Raw genomic sequence first — 23,817 nt, 5'->3', positions numbered from 1 at the left:
CCCGGCCTCCGCGAGGGGCCTGCCAGTGCTCCACTGGGAGCGGCCACCTTCCCCGTCCACCCTCCGCGGCCTCCGCCCCGACCGCGCTGGCTGTGGCCGTGGGCCGTCAACGAGGCCCGCGGGAAAACCCGGAAACTCGCGTCGTGCTTAAAGGAATGCCAGGCATTTTAAATGAACACCAACCCCGTTCTTCCCACAGTCTTCAGCCACGGATGGCGCTGAGTCACCACCCACATCAAGGCCAGACTAACTAATGCTAATATAGCAAGATGGCAATTAAAAAAAAAAAGGAGAGAAAAAAGGTGCCAGCCAACCCACAGCCAGCCCGCGACGGCCACGCACCTCGCGCCTTTTAAGGGCTCGATGGGCGCGAGTCCGCCAAGCGCTCCCGCAGCCCGCCAATCACCGCGCCAATCACTTCCGCCAGCCCCGCCCCGCGCTCCGCCCCGGCCAATCACGGGGCCGCTCTCTTCCCCCGCCCGTCCGCACCCACCAGCCGACAGCGCCCAGCCTTCAAACGTCGCCAGCACCTGGAGGTGCGACCGCGGACGGGAATATTTTTAGCTCCGCGGAGAGCAACTCCGCCTCCAGCTCCGCCCCCTCGCCACCCCCAATGGGAGACGGAATTTCCGTCGCGTCACCGCGCGGGCAGGCGGGAGGTATCCAATCAGCGGTCGGGGCGAATTGGCGTAATTAAAAAGCGGCGGAAGAAGGTGGGAGGGTCATGACGCAGCGAGTTTCGGCCGTGGCTTTTCCCGGGGCGTCTCGGCGTCCCTTTTATTTCCCTTTAAAGTAGAACGTCGTTCCCACGCACCCCCCTCCCCTCCACCGCGTGCGCGTCCCGGGGGGGCGGAGGCGGCCGCGGCGGCGGGCGGGCGGAGCGGCGCTGACGCGGGCCGGGGGCGGGGCCGCCCGCGGGTCACGTGGGCGTGTTGTGGGGGGAGGGGCGCCGTCGCGCGGTCGGTTCCGGGCGGTTGGGCGCGAGCGGGCGAGCGAGCGAGCGAGGGGACGAGAGAGGCAGCCGCGCCCGCCGCCTGCCGCTCTGTATGCCGCTCTCCCCCGGCGCGGCCGCCGCCGATCGCAGCAGCAGGAGCCGCCGCCGCCGCGGTTGATGTGGTTGGGCCGGGGTGGAGGCCGCCGAGATGCCGCAGTCCAAGTCCCGGAAGATCGCCATCCTGGGCTACCGGTCTGTGGGTGAGTGGCGGCGCCGCGCGGCCTCCTCGCGCCGTCCCCGGCCGGGGGGACCTCTTGGGCGTCGGGACGCGGTGGGGCCTCGCGAAGTTTGGGGCCGGCGCGGCCATGTGGCGGGCGGGCGGGCGGGCGCGTTTCGTAACCACCATTTTGAGCGGAGGTGGCGGCGCGGTCTGGGCGGCGGCCGCGCGGCGCGCCGGGTGCGGGAGCTCGGCGCCCTTCCCGGGCTGGGGCGCCGGGGGGCCCGCGGGGCGGGCGGGCGTGTCCGCGGCGGGCCCGCGCGGGTGGGAGCCGCGCGCTCCGGCGGGCGGGCCGCACCTGTCCCCACCTGGCGCCGCGCGCGCCGCAGACGTGGCGGGCCGCCCGCCCCCCGCGGGTCCGACGGAGGCCCTGGGGTCCGGCCCCGGGAGCGACCCCGTGGGTTCTCTGCCATCGGTGGCGAAGTGGAGCCTTTTGGACGAATCGGGAACGTGTGACTCAACTTTCCCACCGCAGAGACCCAGCCCCCTCCCCCCTACCTGTTCGGAAGCCTCTGGACAGCTGCGGGCGGCGGCCCAAATAGGAAGGGAGAGGGGGGAACACTTCTCAACTCGGTGTCCTATTTTCCTTCTCGAAGAAAAAGGCCAGCAAATGGTAGCCAGGCTGCGGGAAGTAATCCCGAAGTCTTTTTGTTTGCCGGCGTCCCGGGTTTTTCTCCGCACCGAATGGCCGACAGGCCTGCGGAGCGGTGCGTGGCGGCGGCCTGGACCTGCTGGGCGCGGGAAGCGTGGCCTCGAGGCCGCGCCGGGCGGCGGGCGCCGCTCAACTTGAGGCTTCTGGGTGAGGCTTTATTGTCTGCCGCCAGCCGAAGCCCGGGAAAGCCCCGTCCGTCTTTCCGTGCCGTGTTGAGGAGGCGGCTGTCGTTCCGTCCCCCCCCCCCCCCCCCCGGTGGCCGAGGGGCTGGGGCGCCGCGCGCGGGCGCCGGGAAGCTCGCTAACGGCCGCCGCCCGCCCGTTGGCCGGGGTTCCGTTACGCTTTCCCTGGCGCTGGCTCACCCCCACTTTCCGCCGCCCGTGCCAGGGGCTGTGCTCTTTGACCAAGCTCAGGTCCGGCGTGCTTACTCATCCTGCCCCATCTCCCTCTCCCAAGGGCAGCGAGCAGGGCGGCGGAGAGGCTTGCCCGACGGGGGTGCCGGGCGCCGAGGATGGGGCAGCGCCGAACGAGAAGCCGGGACCGGGCAGGGTGGGTGCCTTGGCTTGACAGCTGTGGCCTAAAGTAGCCGAACATCCACCAAACACCAATGTAGAACCCGGTCTAACCTTTACTGATGGCCTAGATCACCGCGCCGGTGCTTCTCTGTTTTCCAAATTTCCTACACTGTATTTTGGGAACAGGGACCGTGACATGTCCTAGTTCCTGAGTGAGCTCACCAATCAGATCCATCACACCAATTATATACCTGGGTCACCAGTTTCAACGTCAACCCTGGAGAATGTCCACAGATCTAAACTTTAGCTCTTGACAGTTTTGAGATGGTAAAATGTTCTATCAGTTTGGTTAAAGAAGTTTCTTACATTCAGTAGCAACCCATTCTGTTTTGTCTTTATCCCTGCATGTTGCTAAGGACCTCTCTGATCCCTTTTTCTGCACGAACATTTCAACTGCTGTTAAGTGCTGTTTGTGGGGTCTTCAAATGGCTGCGGAGAGTGGGCTTGGTCTTTTGAGAATTATCTCAAATCGAGCTCACTGATTAACTTGCCAGTGGTACCATGCTGAAGACATATGAACGTGTGTTCTTAGGTTGTGATGTTTCATGATTCTAAAATGTTGGTCTATGTTGATTGGTGATAGTGTCAGAAATAAGCCTATTTCAGAACCACACATTTTTAGAATGTTCTCTTGGTATTGTCTTATGCCAGTTTGACTGTAGACTGCTTGTTGTGCCTTTGTCATGTGACAGGCTTCCAAGTTTGTCTTTAGTTCAAATTATGAAATACAATGATTGTTTTTGTTTTACTTCTTGGCTTTCAACTTCTGTCTTTTGGGAAGACTGAAAACTACCAATAGGGCAAATAATAATCCTTAGGTAATTTATACTTTTCCTGTTATATACAATGGTAAAGCTTTTAAGGACACGTCACCTATAGTTCAGTCTGGAATACAGCCAAGTAGCCCTACTGTAGGAGGAGGTAACTGAACTTAAAGTTTGCAATGTCTGTAAGCTGTGTCAGTCTGGTGTTTCTCACACTGGAATACTTTCTACAGAGAGCTTTTGTTAGACTAGTTTTCCTTTAGATCATAATCAAATGCTTGTCCAGCTAGGTTTGGTGTTGCACACCTGTAATCCCTGTACTTAGGAGACTGAGATGGGAATGTCATGAGGTTGAGCCTATCCTGGTTACATGGTGAGACCCTGCCTCAAACCAAAAAGCTGGCTGCCGGTGGCTCACACCTGGAGGCTAAGATCTGAAGATCACAGTTTGAAGCCAGCCCAGGGAAGGGTTTGAAACCAGTCCAGGCAAGAAAGTCCATGAGACTCTTTTTTTTTTTTTTGTGGGCCTGAACTCTGGGCCTGGTCGCTGTCCCTCAGCTCTTCAGCTCAAGGTTAGCGCTCTACCACTTGAGCCACAGCGCCACTTCCAGCTTTTTTCTTTTTGCTTATGTGGTGCTGAGGAATCGAACCCAGGGCCTCAGGCATGCAAGGCAAGCACTCTACCACTGAGCCACCTTCCCAGCCCTCCATGAGACTCTTTATCTCCAGTAAACTAACTGGAAGTGGGGCTGTAGCTTATGTGATAGGGCAACAGCCTTGAGGCAAAAGAAGCTCAGGGACAGTGCCCAGGCCCCTTGTGCGTGCACATGCACTCGCACGCGCGCGCGCGCGCGCACACACACACACACAAAGTATAAGCAGGTGCTTAACAGCATGTGATTTTTGTATACTCCAGGAGGGGTGTGGTCCAGTAGTGACTACTTTGTAGTTCAGTTTGAAATGACCTTTTTCAGAGTTGGGCATTGTTTTATACAAGAGCTCACATTTGTGATTATAATTTTTTTTTTTTTTTTTTTTTTTTTTTTGGTTGGTCGTGGGGCTTGAACTCTGGGCTTGGGCGCTGTCCCTGCGCTCTTCAGCTCAAGGCCAGTGCTCTACCACTTGAGCCACAGCGTCACTTCCTGTTTTCTAGTGGTTTATTGGAGATAAGAGTCTCACGGACTTTCCTGCCCAGGCTGGCTTTGAATCATGATCCTCAGACCTCAACTTTTAAGTACCACATGATACTTTTGATGTCATGTCATGTCATCTACACCTCTCCCAAAGTTATTTGTAGTCATTTCTCCATTGTTCTGTGGGTGTCTTTTTTTTTCTTTTGTCAGTTGTGGGCCCTGGCACTGTTCCTGCGTTCTTCAGCTTAGGCAAGTACTCTACCACTTGAGCCACAGCGCCACTTCCTCTGTGGATTTCCTCGTTCTGCACACTTCATGTAAATGAAAATGTGCAGGTGTAGTCTACATGTAGCGTATTTTCAAGCTTTATACTGTAGCTTGTATCAGGACTTCATTCCTGTTTGTGGCTGAATAATATTCCATTATGTGAATTTACCACATTTGCTTTAATTCATTCAACAACTGCGTATGTGAATAGTTTCTACTTTTTGACTGTTAATAATGCTGTTCTGAACATTTCTATACAATAGGCCTGTTTTCACTGTTTGGTTTCATGTGTTACATGTCTTCTGCTCATGTTCCTGGGCATGGACTTGGTGGGTGGAATGTGGCCTTGTTAACATTTTGAGGAGCTGCCCACGTTTTCGGAGTGGATGCCGCACTCTGCAGCCCCGCAGTGATGGGCTTCAGCTTCTCCGCGTCTTCACAGACACTGCTTACTGTCCTTTCTGGTTTTAAGCACCCTACTAACATGAAATAGTATCAAAAGTGGTTTGTAAATAATTTTCTTCCAGCTATGGGTTGACTTTTCACCCTGGTGGGTGGGGGGAAGGGTATGTTCTGGGAATCAAACCCAGGGCCTTGAACATGCTAAGCCAAATGCTCTGCCACTGAGTTATATACCTAGTACCAGCACACTTTCTGGAAGGTGTCCTTTGAAGAAAAAACCTTTAACTGGTTTAACTTTTTCTCTCTTTGGTCATTAGTGTTTTCTGATGTCGTATCTAGGCAACCATTGCCTAATCCTAGGACATGTATATTTGCTAAATTTTGGCAGTGTGCTACCTGGTTTTACTTCAAATTGGTAATCTCTTATTACTATTTCTTTTTTTCTTTTTTTTTTTTTTTTGGTCGGTCGTGGGGCTTGAACTCTGGGCCAGGGCGCTGTCCCTCAGCTCTTCAGCTCAAGGCGAACGCTCTACCACTTGAGCTACAGCGCCACTTCCGGTTTTCTGGTGGTTTATTGGAGATAGGAGTCTCACGGTCTTTCCTGCCCGGGCTGGCTTTGAACCGCGATCCTCAGATCTCAGCCTCCTGAGTAGCTAGGATTACAGGCGTGAGCCACCAGCGCCCGGCTCTTACTACTATTTCTTAAAAAAAATTGTCAAAGGGCTGGGAATGTAGCATAGCGGTAGAGTGCTTGTCTGGCACTCATGAAGCGCTGGGTTTGATTCCTCAGTACCATATAAACAGAAAAGGCCAGAAGTGGCACTGTGGCTAAGTGGTAGAGTGTCCCTGAGTAAAAGAAGCACAAGGACAGTGCGCAGGCCCTGAGTTCAAGCCCCAGAACGGGCAAAACAAACAAAAAAATCCAAACTGCCAGAAACCTGTGTTTGAAATAATAATAGTTTGTCCAGACTGGTGCAGACCTTTCTTGTGCTCATGCGTGTTCAAGCATCTTCTCTGGGCAACAGTCATCCTACTTCAGTATGTGGCACAGGTGCTTTAGTTTTCCCATTTTGTCACGTATATTATAAAGACAGACTTTTAAGGGCAGGATACAGTAAGCTTTGTCATTTTTACTGCTTCCTCAAGGTTATCTTAAAGCGAAAACAATTTTAAAAAATATGTCTTTGAGTGCACGTCAGTGATGAATAAAATGAGTTACTACTCAGTTTGTAACTACATTTTTCTGGTGCCCATGCTGGGGCTTGAACTCAGGGCCTGATTTTTTTGGGTTCAAGGCGAATTCTCTTAAACACTTGAACCACAGCTTCTCTTTCTGGCTTTCTGATGGTTAATTGGGGAAGAGTCTCACAGACTTTCCTGCACAGGCTGGCTTTGAACCATGAGCCACCAGTGCCTGCTCTGGAGTTTTTTTGTGTTTTTGTGGGGTAAGGTGAGGTAGGGAGGACCACACACAGTAATAACAGGGTTTAAAGAGACTTAGTCTTTCTAGGCACACTGACTAGAGTTTTCCCTCCGGCCCAGCAACCACTGTCTTAGTTCATTGAGGGTTGCCAGGGAGCAATTTTACCCACCATTGCATTAGCACCTGTAGTGCAGATGTGAACATAGTAAAAAAAAGAAAGAAAGAAAAAAAAAGTCAACAATAACTGAGTGTGGGCGGGGGATGTGTCTTCGAGGTAGAGCGCTTGCCTAGCATGCATGAAGTCCTGAGTTCAATCCCTTAGCAACACACAAACAGAAAAAGCCGCACATGGCACTGTGACTCAAGTGGTAGAGTGCTGGCCTTGAGCAAAAGAAGGGACAGTGCCCAGGCCTGAGATCAAGCCCCAGTACTGGCCAAACAAAACCCTGAGTGCTATGAGGAGAATAGTTCTGACCTTAGGAGCCCCTGGAAAGGTCTCTGGGGCTCCAGAGATCTGCAGACCGTGGAAGGATCTTGCTTCTTTCTGTGTAGAGTTGAATCACAGTGGCGATGTCCTAGATGTCTTTGACAAGGACATGGAGAGCAGCCTCCGCAGGCTTGTTACATTGTAGGATGGGGAAGAGGCAGGAAGGAACTTGGCAGGACTGAGAAGGAAGGAAGCGAGGGTGAGCACATAATGATGAGGTGGGTGGGAGTAGGAAATGAAGTTGGAAGGGAGTCACGAGGCGCCTTCTGTGGCCTTGTGGAACTTGGAGTAGTGAGTAGAGGCTTGCAAAAGGGTGTTGTGTGATTGGCTCGGCCTTTGATGAGGGGGAGGCACTTTGGGGTGAGCTGTGCTTGTAGTTGGTGGTAGTGAGGATTCCAGAGAGTGTGGGGATGCCTGGGGTACTTCTGTACATGCATGTAAATGTACTTTGATCATATTCCCCACCCCTTTAATTTCTTGTCTGCTCCCCCTTGGAGCACGTGTCAGGATGTCAGCTGAGACATTTATAAATGAAAACATTGTCCTCATCACCGAATGAGAAATGGTTGCCTGTACCTGTGATTACAGAGGCTGTTGATATACAATGCCTTTTTAAATTTCTGGTCCAGAATAACTTAGAATGTTGCCCATGCGTGGATCTTAATTAGGTATTCGAGTAAATCAGAGCTAAACTTGTACTTGATTGTGCATGTAAAAGCATTGAGAAAACATCAATGAATAGCTTTGAAAGAACTTTATTCCATTACCTTCATTCTGTTTTATTAGGAAGTGTCACATAAATCTTAACAGTTCTACCTACTAGTCGATAGCCACAATATAACTTAGTTGAACTACTCACTAGCAGCAGACTGCTGAGTGCTTTTATTATGAATTGCTTCATTGGTAATTCAGTACCCTAAACCTGAAGGTGTGGGAATACTGCGTTAGCATGTGTGCATCATCAGTCTTCTGGTGAAAGAGTTCCCTGGAGGACTTCTGGGATTTTCAGTCCATGTTGGCATTAGTGTGGAACAGGAAGCACAGAGGTCTTTGTGCTTTGCCCTGTGGGCTAGTTAAAGCAGGGTGATCTGAGGACACTGATGAGATTCATGCCCAAGTGTCCTGTTTGCCTGGTTTGTATCTTAATGTAATTGAGTCCCTCCCACCTCTACTTCTCTTGAGATATAAATTAGTATTTTAGCAATATGATATTGGTTTTTGCAAGATTAAGAATGAATGCTAACTACATGGGGTTGTAGTAGGATTTCCTGTTCACAGGAAAGGCTAATACTGGTTTTTGTACTCTATTAAGTTGTGTAAAATAAATGCTTTCCTTCTAAGACTCATGTGTTTTTGTTTATTTTGGCCTCTCTGGGGCTTGACCTCTGGGCCTGGGCACTGTCCTGGAGCCTTTTCAAGGCTAGCACTCTGTTTGAACCACAGTTCGACTTTTAGCTTTTTGTAGTTAACTGGAGATGAGAGTCTCACAGACTTTTTCCTGCCCAAGCTGGCTTCAGCAGCTACCCTCATATCTCAGCCTCCAGCCTAGGATTACAGGCATGAACTCCAGCACCCAGCTCATGTCTTAAATATAATGTGTCTGGGTAATGCTTTCCTAGTTTTAAAAAGTCTTAAATTATATTTTAAAAGGCAAGTGTTCTTATTGTATTTGTGTGTGTGTGTGTGTGTGTGTGTGCCAGTCCTGGGGCTTGAACTCAGGGAGTAGCACTGTCCCTGTGCTTTGATACTCAAGACTGGCACTCTACTACTTGCCCTGCACTTCCACTTAAGGCTTTTTGGTAGTTAATTGGAAGTAATCGTCACAGACTTTCCTGCCCGGGCTGGCTTTGAACTGGGATCCACAGATCTCAGCCTCCTGAGTAACTAGGATTATAGATGTGAGCCACCAGCATCTGGCAATTTTCAAAAGTTTTTGAACCAGTTTGTGCATGATTGCTAACCTCTAAGGTAGGAGTAGAAAGGGGAAAACAGTGGTTACCCATCCCTCAGCTGGCTTGTGGGGGCTTAGGCATGGCCGCCTAGCCCTGTGTGCACCCAGGGTAGGAATGCTGCCTGCATTCGTGTGGGAGAGCTGTGCAAAGGTTCGTGCGTGTCCAAAGAGTGTAAGCAGCAGTCTTACAAACGTGAGCTGCCACCGTAAAATTGTGTATCGATGACTGAAACTTGACCTGATTTTTTGGAGATTTTAGTAGGTTGCATTTCATTGTGAACCAGCTCAACCAAATGGAACCACAGGAGATCCAGCTGTTGAGCATTGCCAACCTAGGGAAAGAGGCTATCCGAGATGTGACGAATCCTTCCAGGATTTCAGCACCTACAGTTACCAAAAGTGTTGGTCAGAGAGAGCAGTCTGTGGGTTCTAAAGTTCTGCGTGTTACTAGAGTAGGGGTGCTTAGTCACTGAGCCTGGGCATTGGCATACTTGCCTCCTGGAGCTTCAGTCTAGAGAGGGAGCCAAAGGAAACAGATGGTAGAACAACACTAACAATAATTGGTGGTTTAAATGCCATCCGTCCATATATTAACTGTCTTAATAGCCCTTAAGTTCTAAGGGGTGGGTACAATTATTGTGCCTACTTTGCAGATAAAGAAACTGAGTTACCTAAAGGGTTAAGTGATTGCCACAGTCAGACCTGTGGCAGAACCACGCTCTCAGTGGCTGTAGAGCTGGCACTTTTTAATCAGCTGCTTGAAAAATGGGTGAAGTATGATTGTGTAAGTCCTTGAGAAATCAGAGACCTCACCTAAGGTGGTGGGAGTGTGAGAATTGTCTCTAAACAAAGGCAGTGCAGCTCCTCTAGGAGCCACAAGATGTGAGTGGTGAGGGAGTGCAGACCTCTCTGTGCCCGCTGTCTGCTGGGAATGCCAGTGCAGGTCTGAAGTTTGGCAGGCCAGTTAGTAAACACTTCTGATACAGCTACTCACCTTGGTCTTTGTAGACAAAATAAGCCTCTCTCTATCCTACCGTGCATGAACCAAGGCTCTTGCCGTATCCCAGCAAACCTGTATTCCTGGACCTGGCAGTGAAATTTTATCTGATTTTCTTGTGTGTAATCTTTATTTTTCTTTCCAATCGTTTAAATATGGAAATGCAACCAGCAGGCACCAGTGGCTCACACCTGTAATTCTAAGCTACTCAGGAGGCTGAGATCTGAGCATCAAAGTTCAAAGCCAGTCTAGGCAGGAAAGTCCATGAGATCCATAGCTCCAATTAAGTACTAAGAACTCTGGAAGTAGAGCTGTGACTCAAGTGGTAGAGGGCTTGCCTTGAGCAGAAAAGCTTAGGAAGAGCACTCAGATTGTGAGTTTAAGCCCCAGGACCCCCCCCCCCCCCACACACACACACACAGTCATAGACTGCCAGATTTGGCCCTTGCTCTGTAGTTTACTCTCTTAACCTTCTTCAGAAGGTCTCTCCTGTACTCTGGGAAGTTGGAAGGGTAAAGGGGAAGCAGGAAGAGTAGAAACAGACTATCTGAGTTGTTGTGGACTTGTGTGGTATAAGCAGAGCTGTGTAAGAAAAAGGCTACACATGCACGGTTCCATGGGACTATGGAATGTGCATAGAAGCTTTTGTGATGCAGGAGCTGTGCTGTTAGGGAAACCTTCAGCCAATGTTTCCATTGACTAAAATGAGAAATGCTGGCACAGAACTAGGGTGGGAGACCAGATTCACTGTGTACAACAGCCCCCCACACTGGCCTGCCTCTGGCTGTGGAGGCCCTAGCAGTGACCCATCCATTCTTGTGGTCTAGAGATGGGTAGCTTTGTCCATAACTAGATAGGCTCCTGGGTCCTTATGTCTCCCCAAGGGTATGACCAGTCATCCCTTCTCACTGATATCTCCTGTCACTTCAGAGCCACCTGTGGTCACAGAACCCAGGTGGAGACCCAGAAGTACATGCGTGCACTGCTCTCTGGAGGGCAGGCGGCTGAGGGCCGAGTCTAGGTCATCCCTGTTCGTGGGGAGCAGTTGAGCTGCGTTTCTAGACCTCTTCATTCTGCATAACTGCTTGCACGAGTGTACCTTGTATAAAGGAAATTGTTCCTTTAATCCAGCAATGCTTCTGGGTGAGCAAGTATCCTAAAGAAAAAAAAGCACAGCCCATAAAGTGAGCCTGCTTTTAATTGTTTAGATTTCAGGAAGTCTTTTGGGAGCTAAAGTTTACACAAATTTAGGGAATTTATGTAAATAGGGTGTTCCCATTCCGTTAGGCCTGTAGTATAGCATAGCGTTTAGAAACAGAGAGCAAGCTACATGGAACTAAATTTCCCAGTAGCCATGTGAAAGCAAAAGAAAACAGATGAAATTAATTTGTTATTTATGTTAGCACAGGTTGTCCAAAATGGTGACATTTCAGCATGTGATATTTTTATTACCCTGCCCACGGCCCCGGTCCCAGCCCAGGGGCCTGTCCCTGAGCCTCTCCGTGCTCAAGGCTAAGGATCTGCCACTTGCACAGTGCTACTTCTTGCTTTTTTTGAGTAGTTTATTGGAGATGAGAGTTTCACGAGGCCGGGGCGCTGGTGGCTTACGCCTGTAATCCTAGCTACTCAGGAGGCTGAGATCTGAGGATCGTGGTTCAAAGCCAGCCCGGGCAGGAAAGACCGTGAGACTCCTATCTCCAATAAACCACCAGAAAACCGGAAGTGGCGCTGTAGATCAAGTGGTAGAGCGAAAAAAAGAGTTTCACGAGGACTTTTCTGCCCAGGCTGCCTTTGAACCCCAGTCCTCAGATCTCAGCCTCCTGAGTAGCTTGGATTACAAGTGTGAGCCACTGGTGCCCAGTTTATTTTTACATTTTTTATACTACATTTTCAAAGTCTTACATATTTTACTCTGTTGCATATCTAAGTTAGGACTAGCCACATTTAAGGCTCAAACTGGGGCTCCTGGTGAGTATCCAGCAGCAGAGGTATAAGGAATGAATGCAGACCCTCAAGAACTTGTGAAATTATGAATATGGGTATTTTTGTCGCTTGCTGACTATTAATGTTAAAGATTGTGTTAAAACTTTTGAGAATTTGTGGCTTTGCCTTTTCTCACTTCTTACCCTCGTGTGCTCCCCAGCCTACTTGGGCTAAATTTGAGAAATCCTCCCTCCCCCTTTTGGTACCAAATATTTAAGTTTTCCTGTAGTTTATCAGGTCTATCTCCTTGTCTTGCAGTTTGGCTTTATCTCTAAATCATTCTAGAAAAATGGATGTCCTATTTAAAACATCTTTGGAGAACTAGTTCACTGACCCTCCTAAGCAGCATTTTTTTTTTTTTTTTTTGCCTTTTAGCTTAATAACTCCAACAGTTAATAAAGCTGTTCATTTATGTAACTCAGTCATTGATGTTTATATATGCATACATGCACACATACCCTTATTTTTACTTGTATTCCTTGGCAGAATGTTTTCTAGTAATAACGTGTTTAGGAGTAGTAAGCATGTGCTAAAAGTATTTAAAATGAGTAGAGTATGTATGTGTTTGTATGTACGTGTATGTGCACGCGCACCTGCTGCTCCAGATTCTTTTTTTTGGGGGGGGGGTCCAGTTGTTGGGCCTGAACTCTGGGCCTGGGCGCTATCCCTCAGCTCTTCAGCTCAAGGCTAGCACTCTACCACTTGAGCCACAGCGCCACTTCCAGCTTTTTTCTTTTTGCTTATGTGGTGCTGAGGAATCAAACCCAGGGCCTCATGCATTGCAAGGCAAGCGCTCTACCACTGAGCCACCTTCCCAGCCCTGCTCCAGATTCTTGAACTCAGGGCCTGGGCACTGTTTCTCAGCTTTTTTGCTAAAGGCTAGTGTCTGCCACTTGAACCTTCCTACTGTTTTCCTGTTGTCCTAAACCCCAAGAGAGCAATAGAAAGGATGGTGGGACAATTACCCACCACTCTGGCTGTGTGTGTAGGGGGGGAGGGAGTTGATTAATTGGTGATAAGCGTCTCGTGGACTTTTCTGCCCAGGCTGGCTTTGAACTGTGATGGTCAGATCTCAGGCTGTTGAGTAGCTAGGATTACAGGCGTGAGCCATCAGTGCCTGGCTTGAAAGAGTATTCATTTTATAAGCCAGTTTTCCTTAGCCATTCTGTTCACCCTTGTCATAATAATTGCACCTTAATTTTTTTTTTTATCTCCCAACATCTATTTTTAAAATTGGGGAATTGGTGTGAGAAAAAGCAAGATGATACCAACCCTTATTCATAGGGATGGGTGAGATAATGCGTGTGCAAATGATCTGCAGATTCTAATAAAATAGCATCTCCCTTGAAGATTCTGTTTAAACAGTGTAAGTTTGAATTGTCTGCATTGTGTGCCCTCATGTGTCTATATGTTGGCACAAGGGGTTGGAGTCACAATGAATACTTACCACAAATACTGGTGCTCCAGCTCAGTGGGTCTGTCTCCATCCATCCATCCATCCAGTCTACCTACTCTTTCTCTCATAAAAGCAACTAGGACCACTCTTACATGAACAGAATTAGGGTGGTTGTTTTATTTATTTATTTATTTACTTATTTATGCTAAAGTGGATGCATATAATTGTTAAGTCTTGTAAGGAACACATTGTTAAGGAAATTTTAAAGAAACATTGTTATCCCAGCCCTTTTAGAAATGCTGATGTAATCCAGTTCTTGTCCATTTATAACCTCGGCTTTTCTGCAGTCTTTGTCTGTTCTGTAGTTGGCTCCCACAGAGGGGCCTTCCTGCCGTTCCTTCCTACTGTTCTGTTGTCCTGAACCTCAAGAGTGCAGTGGAAAGGATGGTGGGCTAGTTTCCCATTTTCAGCCTTAACAACTGGGTCGCCTCTGCTTTATGTTTTTGGGAGACTGAGGAAACGTCTGAGAGATCTGGGCCTGGGAGAAGGCCCTGCCTCCTGCTGAGGCCAGAGTGCATGAACTGGTTGTTGATTTCATTCACCAAGCCTTTCGGGAGTTTGTCATTCATTCAGCAGCTGAAACAGTAAATTATGCTATAGGTGTGTGTGTGTGTGTGTCTATTTTTATCATATTTAAAGACAAAGTAGTTAATGTGATCTTTTAGTTTTAAATTTGTTCATTTGGTACTTAGTAAGTTTGGCTTAAGTTTACCTGTTGTTGAGAGACATTTACACTTTCTGCTGTGAGCTAGCACACACATAAGGTTTTGGATGTGTATTTGGGGGTACTGGGGCTTAAACTCGGGCTGGTACTCTACCACTTGGGCTATGCTTTCACTTCTGCCTTTGTGCTGGTTAATTGGAGATAAGAGTTCCTCAGATTAGTCTAAGCTATCTTTGAGCCATGATTTTAGATCTCAGCCTCCCTCTTGAGTAGCTATGATTATTGGGGGGGTGGATTTAGTAATTTGGTCAGGTTTGGGTTGCTTCTTCCTCTCCCAGCTGTTTCCAGGGTAATGTTTTCTGTTTCCGTCAAAGGTGCATAAAATCTGACTGTTCTCTTTTGTGATGTTAATAGCTGCTGCCTAGATACATTTGTTAACCCATTAGTTAAAAACTAACATGGTAATTGGTTAAGCTGAGTCCTTTCCCTTAGAGGGAATAGATACTAGCAGGTTTTCTCCCATTTATCGAATTTACTCTCAGCGTGTTTCTCCCACTAGAATTTCCTTGCTCTGAAAGGGGTTTTCTGTCTGATCCCTGATGTGCTCTTCCAGTGCCTGGAATTGTGCCACCTGGCACATAAAAGTTGCTTAACATGCATTTTAAGTGGGTGGGTGAATGAATCTTTAGTCAGAATTCTGAAAACTTGGGATTCAGAATAGAATGAAAATTTGTTTCCAAGCTAGGAATTGTAAAAATACAGCTGATAGGAGGTACAAGTGTAGGAGAAAAGGTAGGTTGGGATGCTGCTCTGCTTTTATAAAAAGCACTTGTGACTATGACTAGTGAGACTAGGAGTAATGCAGGGCAATTTGAGGAGGGAAGAAACCACGCCACGGCTCTGTGGGACGTCTTAGCTGAGCTCTTCGGAGACACACGGCTACAAGCTCTAAGTTGCCTCTGGCCTGATGCTGGGAGGGTAGAGAATGTAAGTGGTCAGAAGATGAGGGGAGTCTCGCTGGGACCTCGGTGGTCACAGAATGTCTTAGTCATCTTACAACTGGCCTGGCTCCTGTGGTAGTCTTCATCTTTAATTAATTAATTAATTAGTTAGTTAATGCTAGTCATGGGGCTTGAGCTCTGGGCCTGGGCATTTCCCTGAGCTTTTGTGTTCAAGGCTAGCACTCTACCACTTGAGACACTGCTCCACTTCTGGATTTTTTGAGGGGAGGAGGTGCACTTATTGGTGCTAACAGTCTCACCAACTTAGCTGCCCAGGCAGGCTTTGAACTGCAGTCCTCAGATCTCGGCTTCTTGAGTAGCTGGGATTACAGGCGTGAGCCCCTAGTGCCCAGCTACATTTTTAGTACATTCTTAGTGGCATATTTTGGTTGTACACCGGGGTTTCATTGTGATAGTTCCATAACATGCACGCAATATATCCTGGTCAAATTCACCCCTTTATGGCTTTCCTTCATCCTTCCTCCAAAGTTTTTCTTTCTTTTTAATTTATTGTTATCATCGAAGTGATGTAGAGAGGTTAGATTTACATGCGTCAGGTAATACTTCCTTTCACACAGTGTCTTCTGTTCCTCACTGTCTCCCAGTCCCTCCCTCCCGTCTCCTCCCACGAATTGTATAGCTCACTTTCATCAGTGTCCAGTGAGCTCCAGGGCTGCACGTGTTCACCCTTTTTCCCCTCGAGTTCTACCTTTCCCCACCCTCCCAAATGGACACATGTGAATACACCATGTGTAAGGTAAAGAATGCAGAATCATCAGAAAAAGAAACAAGATTTTTGTTTCATGTCTTAAGAATTCGTTTCAGTATATGTATTATTTTATATACGTATTAAGAGGCTCCTAGGCATTGCACCTTTGTGAGTCTTTCCTAAGACTTTCCTCTTTTGGTCTGACTGTGAGTATCTAGAATGCTGTGTCATTTGTCATATCCCAGTGCTTTTTTTTTTTTTGGCTAATCCTGGGGTTTGAACTCAATGCCTGGGTGCTGTCCCTGAGCCTCCTTGTGCTCTAGGCTAGCGCTCTACTTGAGCCACAGCGCCACTTGTAGCTTTTTCTGAGTAGTTTATTGGAGGTAGGAATTTCACAGACTTCCTTTTCCTCATTTTAGCCTCCTGAGTAGCTAGGATTACAGGCGTGAGCCACCAGTGTCTGGCTCCAAAATGGTTTTAACAAGTTTCATATTGTGTTTTCATGTATTCACCTCACCCTTTCCGCCCTCTCCCCTTCCTCTGATAGCCAATCCACAATAGAACCTGTTTTACATTCCTGTCATTCATTTTTTAGTGTATGTTGGCTGGACAAAGGGTTTCCATGTAGTATTTCACAAGACATGCTCATATTATATCTACTTGGATGGATGTTGCTCTTTCCCCGTCCTCTGTTCAGCAGCTGTCAGTGAATTCCTATGCAATGGGTGATGAAACGTACTCTTCTCCATCTCTTTCCTTCTCCCTCCCCCTTGTCTCCCAGTTTCACAATTAATAACAAGTAGGGGAGAGAGAGAGAGAGAGAGAGAGAGAGAGAGAGAGAGAGAGAGAGAGAGAGAGAGAGAGAGAGAGAGATTTAGGTCTCAATTCCACATGTTAAGAGAAAATATGTGACTTTTATTCTTCTGAGCCCAGGCTAACAGGAACTTTCGCTTAACTCAGTCTCCATCTCTTTTCCTGCAAATGATGTAATTTCATTCTCTCTCCCCCTCCCCACCCCCCATTGGTCGTGGGGCTTGAACTCTGGGCCTGAGCGCTGTCCCTCAGCTCTTCAGCTCAAGGCAAGCACTCTACCTCTTGAGCCACAGCGCCACTTCTGGTTTTCTAGTGGTTTATTGGAGATCAGTCTCACGGACTTTTCTGTCCAGGCTGGCTTTTAACCGTGATCCTCAGATCTCAGCCTCCTGAGTAGCTAGGATTACAGGCGTAAGGCACCAGTGCCCGGGTGTAATTCATTCTTTACTGCTGAATAATACTTGGTTGTGCAAATATTTCTTTTTCCTTTTTTTTTTTTTTTTTTTGCCAGTCGTGGGACCTGAACTCTGGGCCTGTGCAGCTCTTCAGCTCAAGGCTAGTGCTCTACCACTTGAGTCACAGCGCCACTTATGGCTTTTTCTGTTTATGTGGTGCTCAGGAATCGAACCCAGGGCCTCATGCATGCAAGGCAAGCACTCTACCACTGAGCCACATTCCCAGTCTTGCAAATATTTCTTTATTCATACATCATTTGTAGGGCATATAGGCTGCTTCCATAGCTTAGTTATTGTGTCATTTATTAATTGATTGATTGATTGGTGCTGATATTGCTGCTTGAACCTCAAGGTTCTGTCCTTTTAGCTCGAGGCTTACACTACCACTTGAGCCATAGCTCCATTTCCAGCTCTTGGTGGTTAATTGAAGATAAGAATCTCATGGGCTTTCCTTCCTGGGCTGGCTTCAAAACATGATCTTCAGATCTCAAGCCTCCTGAGTAACTAGGTTTATAAGCATGATTCAATGGTGCATCTCGCAAGTATCTTTATTATTTCTTGACTTATTTCTTCAGATAAATGCCCAAGTGTGGTATTGCTAGATTGTAGGGTAGTTCTATTTTTAATTTTTTGAGGAATCCCCATACTGTTTTCCACAGTGGTTGCACTAATTTACATTCCCACCAACAGTGTATAAAGGGCTTCTTTTTCCCCAAAACTTTCCTTTTGTACATCGTGGGGCTTGAACTCAGGGACTGAGCACTGTCCCTAAGCTTCTTTGCTCAAGGCTAGTACTCTACCACTTAGAGCAGAGATCAGAGTCTCAAGGACTTTTCTTGCTCGGGGTGGCTTTGAACCACGATCCTCAGATCTCAGCCTCCTGAGGTAGCTAGGATTGCAGATGTGAGCTGCCAGTGCCTGGCTCCCCACATCTTTACTAGCATAGCGTTTCTTGTTATTTGTTTTTGATGATTGCCACTCTGGACCAGGGTGAGATGGACTCTCAGTGTACTTTTGGTTTGCATTTCCTGTATGGCCAGGGATAATGAATATTTTTTCATGTAGTTACTGAGCATGTATCATGAATGGTCTGCTCAGTTCATTTGTTCATTTATTAATTGGGTTGTTGATACTTTAGGATTTAAGTTTCTTAAACTTTCTGTATATTATGGTTATTAATCCCTCATTAGGTGTATAGCTGGCAAAATCTTTCTCTAGTTCTGTTGGCTATTTCTTGAGTCTAATAACTTTTCTTTTGCTGTGCAGAAACTTTTTTTTTTTTTTTTGTTCTGGTCGTGGGACCTGAACTCTGGGCCTGAGCGCTGTCCCTCAGCTCTTCAGCTCAAGGCTAGTGCTCTACCACTTGAGCCACAGCGCCACTTCCAGCTTTTTTCTTTTTTGCTTATGTGGTGCTGAGGAATCGAACCCAGGGCCTCAGGCATGCAAGACAAGCGCTCTACCACTGAGCCACCTTCCCAGCCCCAGAAACTATTTATTATTGTTATTTTTTCCAGTCCTGGGGCTTGAATTCAGCTGGCCATAACTATGGACTTACTTTTGGGCCCTCTATTCCATTGGGCTACATCATGTGTGGTTGAGTGTCCAGCCCTTTAAATCAATTGACTCCGCATATATATATGTGTGTATATATATATATATATATATACACATATATATATGCATACATAAACACATATACACACTACTTCATGAATTTGCGTGTCATCCTTGGTCAGGGGCCATGCTAACCTCTGTATCGTTCCAGTTTTAGTATATGTGCTGCCAAAGCGAGCATGACTCTGCTTTTTTCATAGTAGCAGAATGTAACTTTTGATGGGCAAGGAAGGGATGTCTGTTATAAGATAGACAAGACACAAGTGGGTGCATGATAGGAGAGCCACATATACTTCTTGTCAGCTGCCTAAAGGCTGTCCACCTGTATTGTTAGAATCCAGAGGACAATCTTTGATACCAGGCAAGCTGGGAGCGTACATGGTTTGTAAGTGTTAACACAACATAGCAAAACTATGGTGCTCTGGTGATGTTGAGATGAGATGAGATGTCAAGGGCCTTTCCTCTGATTGGCTACAGTGTCATGACATCTTTGTCAACACAGACTTTTTACTATGACTAATTCAACCTTTAGTCTTATACCCATAATCCTCACCAAAAAAACCCCTGAATCCTCGAATGAAGATTAAGGAAATTACAATACATGGAAAAGACCATGGTACAAACATTGGATAGTTACCAAAAGTTTAGGGGTGTGACATCCTGCAAGTGGCAGTTACAAAGAAAAGTTAATGCAGAGTGTTGGACGCTGGTGGCTCACACCTGTAATCGTAGCTACTCAGGAGGATCGCAGTTCAAAGCCAGCCCAGGGAGTAAAGTCTGTGAGACTTTATCTCCAATTAACCACTCAAAAACCAGAAGTGGAGCTTGTGGGAGACAGTGCCCAGGCCCTGAGTTCAAGCTCCATAACCGACAAAAAAATGAATAATAGACAAGTTACTATTTTCTGGTTGTTCTTGAAGTCAAACTCAATGATACAGGAGGCCAAATGTATCTAGAGATGAATGCTCTTCAGCAGTTTGGAAGTACAAGCTGCTTTCACTAGGCCCAGTAGTGACAGTGTCGTCTAAGTTATGTAGTGAACATGTAATCGCAGAGAAGCTGAGGTTTCATGTCTGCTGCTGCTGAGCATTGTTGAGAGTGGTCTGGGAGAACTGTCTCAGATTTGAATTCTGCCCTTGCACGAGGTGTGGAGAAAACATTGAAGGATTCTGTTCGGTTTTTCTCTGGCTTATGAGGCAGTGGACATAACAAATGCTCCCTAATTGGCCAGTGTCCTTCATGATGTTGTCACACCACAGTTTGACAAGAGAGGAACCATTTGTGGCTCTGCAAGATATGAAGACTCAAGAGACTGGTTCCTATCAGGGAAAAAATTTCAGCTAGCATTCAAAAAGTTTAAGTGGCCTTACTATAGAAGAAGCTCCAGTCATGGCTTGCACAAAGGCTTAATTGTGTTTGTGTTTGTGAAGAAAGAATTAAATCATCTAACCATCTTAATTTTTGTTGTTGTTGTTGTTGCTTATGGGGCTTGAACTCAGGACCTTAGTGGTGTCCTTGAGCTTTTGTGCTCCACTTCTGGTTTTGGGTTGCTTAATTGGAGATCAAAGAGTCTCCCTGACTTTCCTGCCTAGCCTGGCTTTGAACCATAATCTTCAGCTCTAGCCTCCTGTGTAGCTAAGATTACAGGTGTGAGCCATTGGCACCCAGCAGTCATTTCAATCTTGGCCCGAGTGATTTAATTATACACCATGAATCCTATACCATGTAAATCTCTGTGCAGTCATTTCAGCTTAACCACATGATAGTGTCATGCATAATTTTTTTTTCCAAAAGGGAGAGTTTAACAGTTTAAGGAGTTTCCGACTGCTCTTGACTGATGGTTGATCTTGTCACCGTGAAGTGTGGTGACTGAGTCACAGGAAAGTGCGCATGAGTTTTATGAACTGCAGGATGAAGCCGGGAGTTCATGGAGATGAAGGGAAAACCTGTCAGTGGTTCAGTAACAGCTAGCGGCTGTGTGTCTTGGCATTCCTGGTGGATGTTACCAGGACCCTCTCAGGAGCTGCATGTCAAACTTCAGGGCCCTAACCACCTTCTCTGCTTTCCAATGTGAAGTGATTTGAAGCCAAATTAAGGCTGCAGAAAGTACAACTGAAAAGGAAGAATATGGCCTTTCTACTCTGGAAGAACACTTGAATGTGCTGGTGAATGTGCGAACCTAATCGAGGCATTTAATGAGAGCCAAAGACATGAAAAGTAAAGGAATGGAATTGAACATCTTTGCTACGCCAGTTAGTGTGGAACAGCTGACGTCCCTGATGAGCGCCTGTACAGCGTGCGAGCATTCCACAGCACGGCTAGCTAGACTTCTGTAACCCTTACACGGACAGATGCTGAACTACTCCCACTTGAGGGGACATGCATTGGACTGTGCATCTATGTTTAGAACAACTTACTGCTGAGCGCGGTACCTTTCAAAACATATCACCATAAACCGAGGGCCGTGCTCCCGACGGGCCAGAAACCTGCACAAACAGTTGTCAGTCCCCTTGCTTCTCTCCCTTCCCCTCCGCTTCCTCCCGCAACTGACGTCACATAGGGCTGAGTTAACTCGATGTTTGACCAACTGTATCAGGTAATTTTTAATTTGATAGTTTTATTTGGCCCATGGATAGCAAATATCCAAATGGCTGATGGCAGGAGAAAAAGCTCCTGTCCCATCCTGTGTTACCACTATGCTGTCTGCATGTCTACTTTTGTGCCAGTACTATGCTGCTGTTTTTTTGGTTGGTTATGGGTCTTGACTGTGGCCTGGGTGCTGTCCTATACTCTTCAGCTCAGGAGAATGCTCTACCACATGAGCCACAGCGTCACTTTTGGTTTTCTGGTGATTAAGAATTTCATGGAGATAAGAATCTCATGACTTTCCTGCCCCAGGTGGCTTTGAACTGTGATCCTCAGATCTCAGCCTCCTGAGTAGTTAAGATTACAAGCATGAGCCACTAGCGCCCAGCTCTTGATTCCTCTTATGTGTTATATTACATTAATTAATTTATTTATTTATTTTTGTTGTGGGGCATGAATTCTGGGCCTGGGCGCTGTCCCTTAGCTCTTCAGCTCAAGGCTAGCACTCTACCACTTGAGCCACAGCACCACTTCTGGCTTTTTTCTTTTTGCTTATGTGGTGCTAAGGAATCAAACCCAGGGCCTCATGCATGCAAGGCAAACGCTCTACCACTGAGCCACCTTCCCAATCCCGTTTTATTATTATTTTTAATGATTTATTTAATGACTTTTTGTTTTTACCAAGGAATGGAATCCAAGGCTTCATGCATGGTAGGCAAGCACTCTACCATTAAGCCACAGTCCCATTTCTATATTTATTGATATTTGATTGTTGAATGAAACCATCTTAATCATGATATGTGATCTTTTTAATATAATGTTAGATTCTGATTACAAGTATTTTGAGCTAGTGGCTCATGCCTGTAATCCTACTCAGCTGAGATCTGAGGATTTTGGTTTGAAGCTAGCTGGGGCAGCAAAGTTCCTGACCCTCTTACCTCCATTTAACTATACCCCTCCTCTCCAAGAAAAGGAAAACTGGAAGTAGAGCTGTGGCTCAACTGGTAGAGTGCTTGTCTTGAGCCAAAAAGCTCAGGGGCAGCACCTAGGCCTTGAGTTCAAGCAAGAAAATTGGTTTTGCCTTTGTTGGTATTGGTGTAATACTGACTTCATTGTGTAAGTTTGGTGATCTTCCTTCTCGTTTTTTTTATGTTGTTTTGAGTAATTTGAGGAATGTTATTTGTTTTTCCTTTTTAAAAGTCTGTTAGGATTCATCAATGAACCCACCCACTCCTGGATTTTTCATTGAGTTACTCTTACTACTAATTCAATCTCATTACTTGTTATACATGTCTTTAAGCTGTTTATAACCTCTTGGTTCAATTTTGGTGTCTTGAAGAATTTATCCTTGATTTTCCAGGTTGCTGGAGTACAAGTTTTGAAATACTCCATATGATCTGATAAATTCCATTGGCATCTGTGCTAATATCCCTCTTTTTAACTCTGATATCAATTTAAGTCTTCTTCTGATTAGTTTGCTTAAAGGTCTGCCACACTTCTTTCTTTTTGAAGAAGCAGTTCTGTTTCATTGACTTGTTGTATTCTTTTTTGTGTATGTTTGGTCTGGTGCTTATACTCTAGGCCTGGGTCCTCAGCATCTTTCACTGAAAGCTAGTGCTCTACCACCTGAGCCACAGCACCACTTTTGACTTTTCTGAGTAGTTTATTGGAGATGAGGATCTTACAGACTTTCCTGCCCGGGTTGGCTTCAAACGGTGATCCTCAGATCTCAGCTTCCTGAGTAGCTAGAATTTATGGGCATGAGCCATCATTGCCTGACGATTTTATATATATAAAACAATCTTACCCTACTGCAGGATGGAATTCTCTAGATGTCTGTTAAGTTCCATTTCATCAATGGTGTTGTTTGAGATAGTTTTGTTATGGTGCTGGTTTCTGGGCCCACTTTTCAAGTTTGAAGTGTGGTGGTATAGAAGGAAAGAGCGCAGAGGATCACTTCTGAGAGAGCTCAGAGGAGGCGGCCAGCTGCTCAGTGGCCACCCGCGTTCTACACAGCTGAGTGCCGCAGATGCAGAGAAGGGATTTGGAGTAAAGAGAAATGATTTATCTTGGGGGTTGAAACTAGATAAGGAAGGAAATAAAAATCTGTAGGTGGAGATTTAGGACCGTGGTTTACAGTAGTATATTTCTCTCTTTTTTTTTTTTTAACTAGAGCCCTTAGTAAGGAACATTTTTATTGTCAACCAGTCCTAAATGTGTTTATGATCCAGACAAAAGTGTTCTGATACCTTTATTGACAATTGAGGCCAATGTTCCCGTTTCTTAAATACTTCCTGTGGGTGCTGGCTCAGTAACTGATCTCATGACCCCAGGGCTCACTGCCCTGGATAGAAAGCACTGCTTCAGAGAAGTCTGGTTGAGGCACTGGGGTGAGAAAGGGAGCATATAGGCAGCTTGCCCGTCCCTGCCAATGGACTGCACCTACAGAGGTGCCAAGTCAGAGCTGCCACTGTCTGGGTCAAGACGACCAGCATATGCTTCCTACTACACACAGGAGGTGGGTTACCAAAGTGCCAAAGACACTGGGCTTTGAGGCTGTGGTTGATTAATAATTAGGGATGGGCCTAGACTCTTGTTCCATGCTGTAGTTATACATGTTCTGGTTAGCATGTGTAATTCCCTAGTTCAGTTCCCAATACCAAACAAAAGGGGC

At 46.7% G+C, this 23,817-nt stretch overlaps 1 protein-coding gene and 1 non-coding gene across 2 annotated transcripts in view; one reads left to right on the top strand and one right to left on the bottom strand.

Annotated features, from left to right (window-relative positions):
• The first annotated feature begins 967 nt into the window (after nt 1-967).
• Nucleotides 968-23,817, top strand: part of Rheb (Ras homolog, mTORC1 binding) — a 47,804-nt gene continuing 24,954 nt past the window's right edge. Inside the window, exon 1 of the mRNA XM_042677258.1 lies at nt 968-1,194. Coding sequence (XP_042533192.1) covers nt 1,143-1,194 — 52 coding nt within the window. The 5' untranslated portion in view covers nt 968-1,142. The remainder of the gene's footprint in view (nt 1,195-23,817) is intronic.
• On the bottom strand, nt 18,635-18,738 carry LOC122105999. The gene has a single exon (XR_006147106.1). It is a non-coding gene; the product is annotated as a U6 spliceosomal RNA (small nuclear RNA).

The sequence above is a fragment of the Dipodomys spectabilis genome, unplaced genomic scaffold (genome assembly GCF_019054845.1).
Source record: "Dipodomys spectabilis isolate Male_0828 unplaced genomic scaffold, ASM1905484v1 ptg000034l, whole genome shotgun sequence".
Taxonomy (NCBI): domain Eukaryota; kingdom Metazoa; phylum Chordata; class Mammalia; order Rodentia; family Heteromyidae; genus Dipodomys; species Dipodomys spectabilis.
This window is presented reverse-complemented; position numbering and strand designations above follow the sequence as displayed.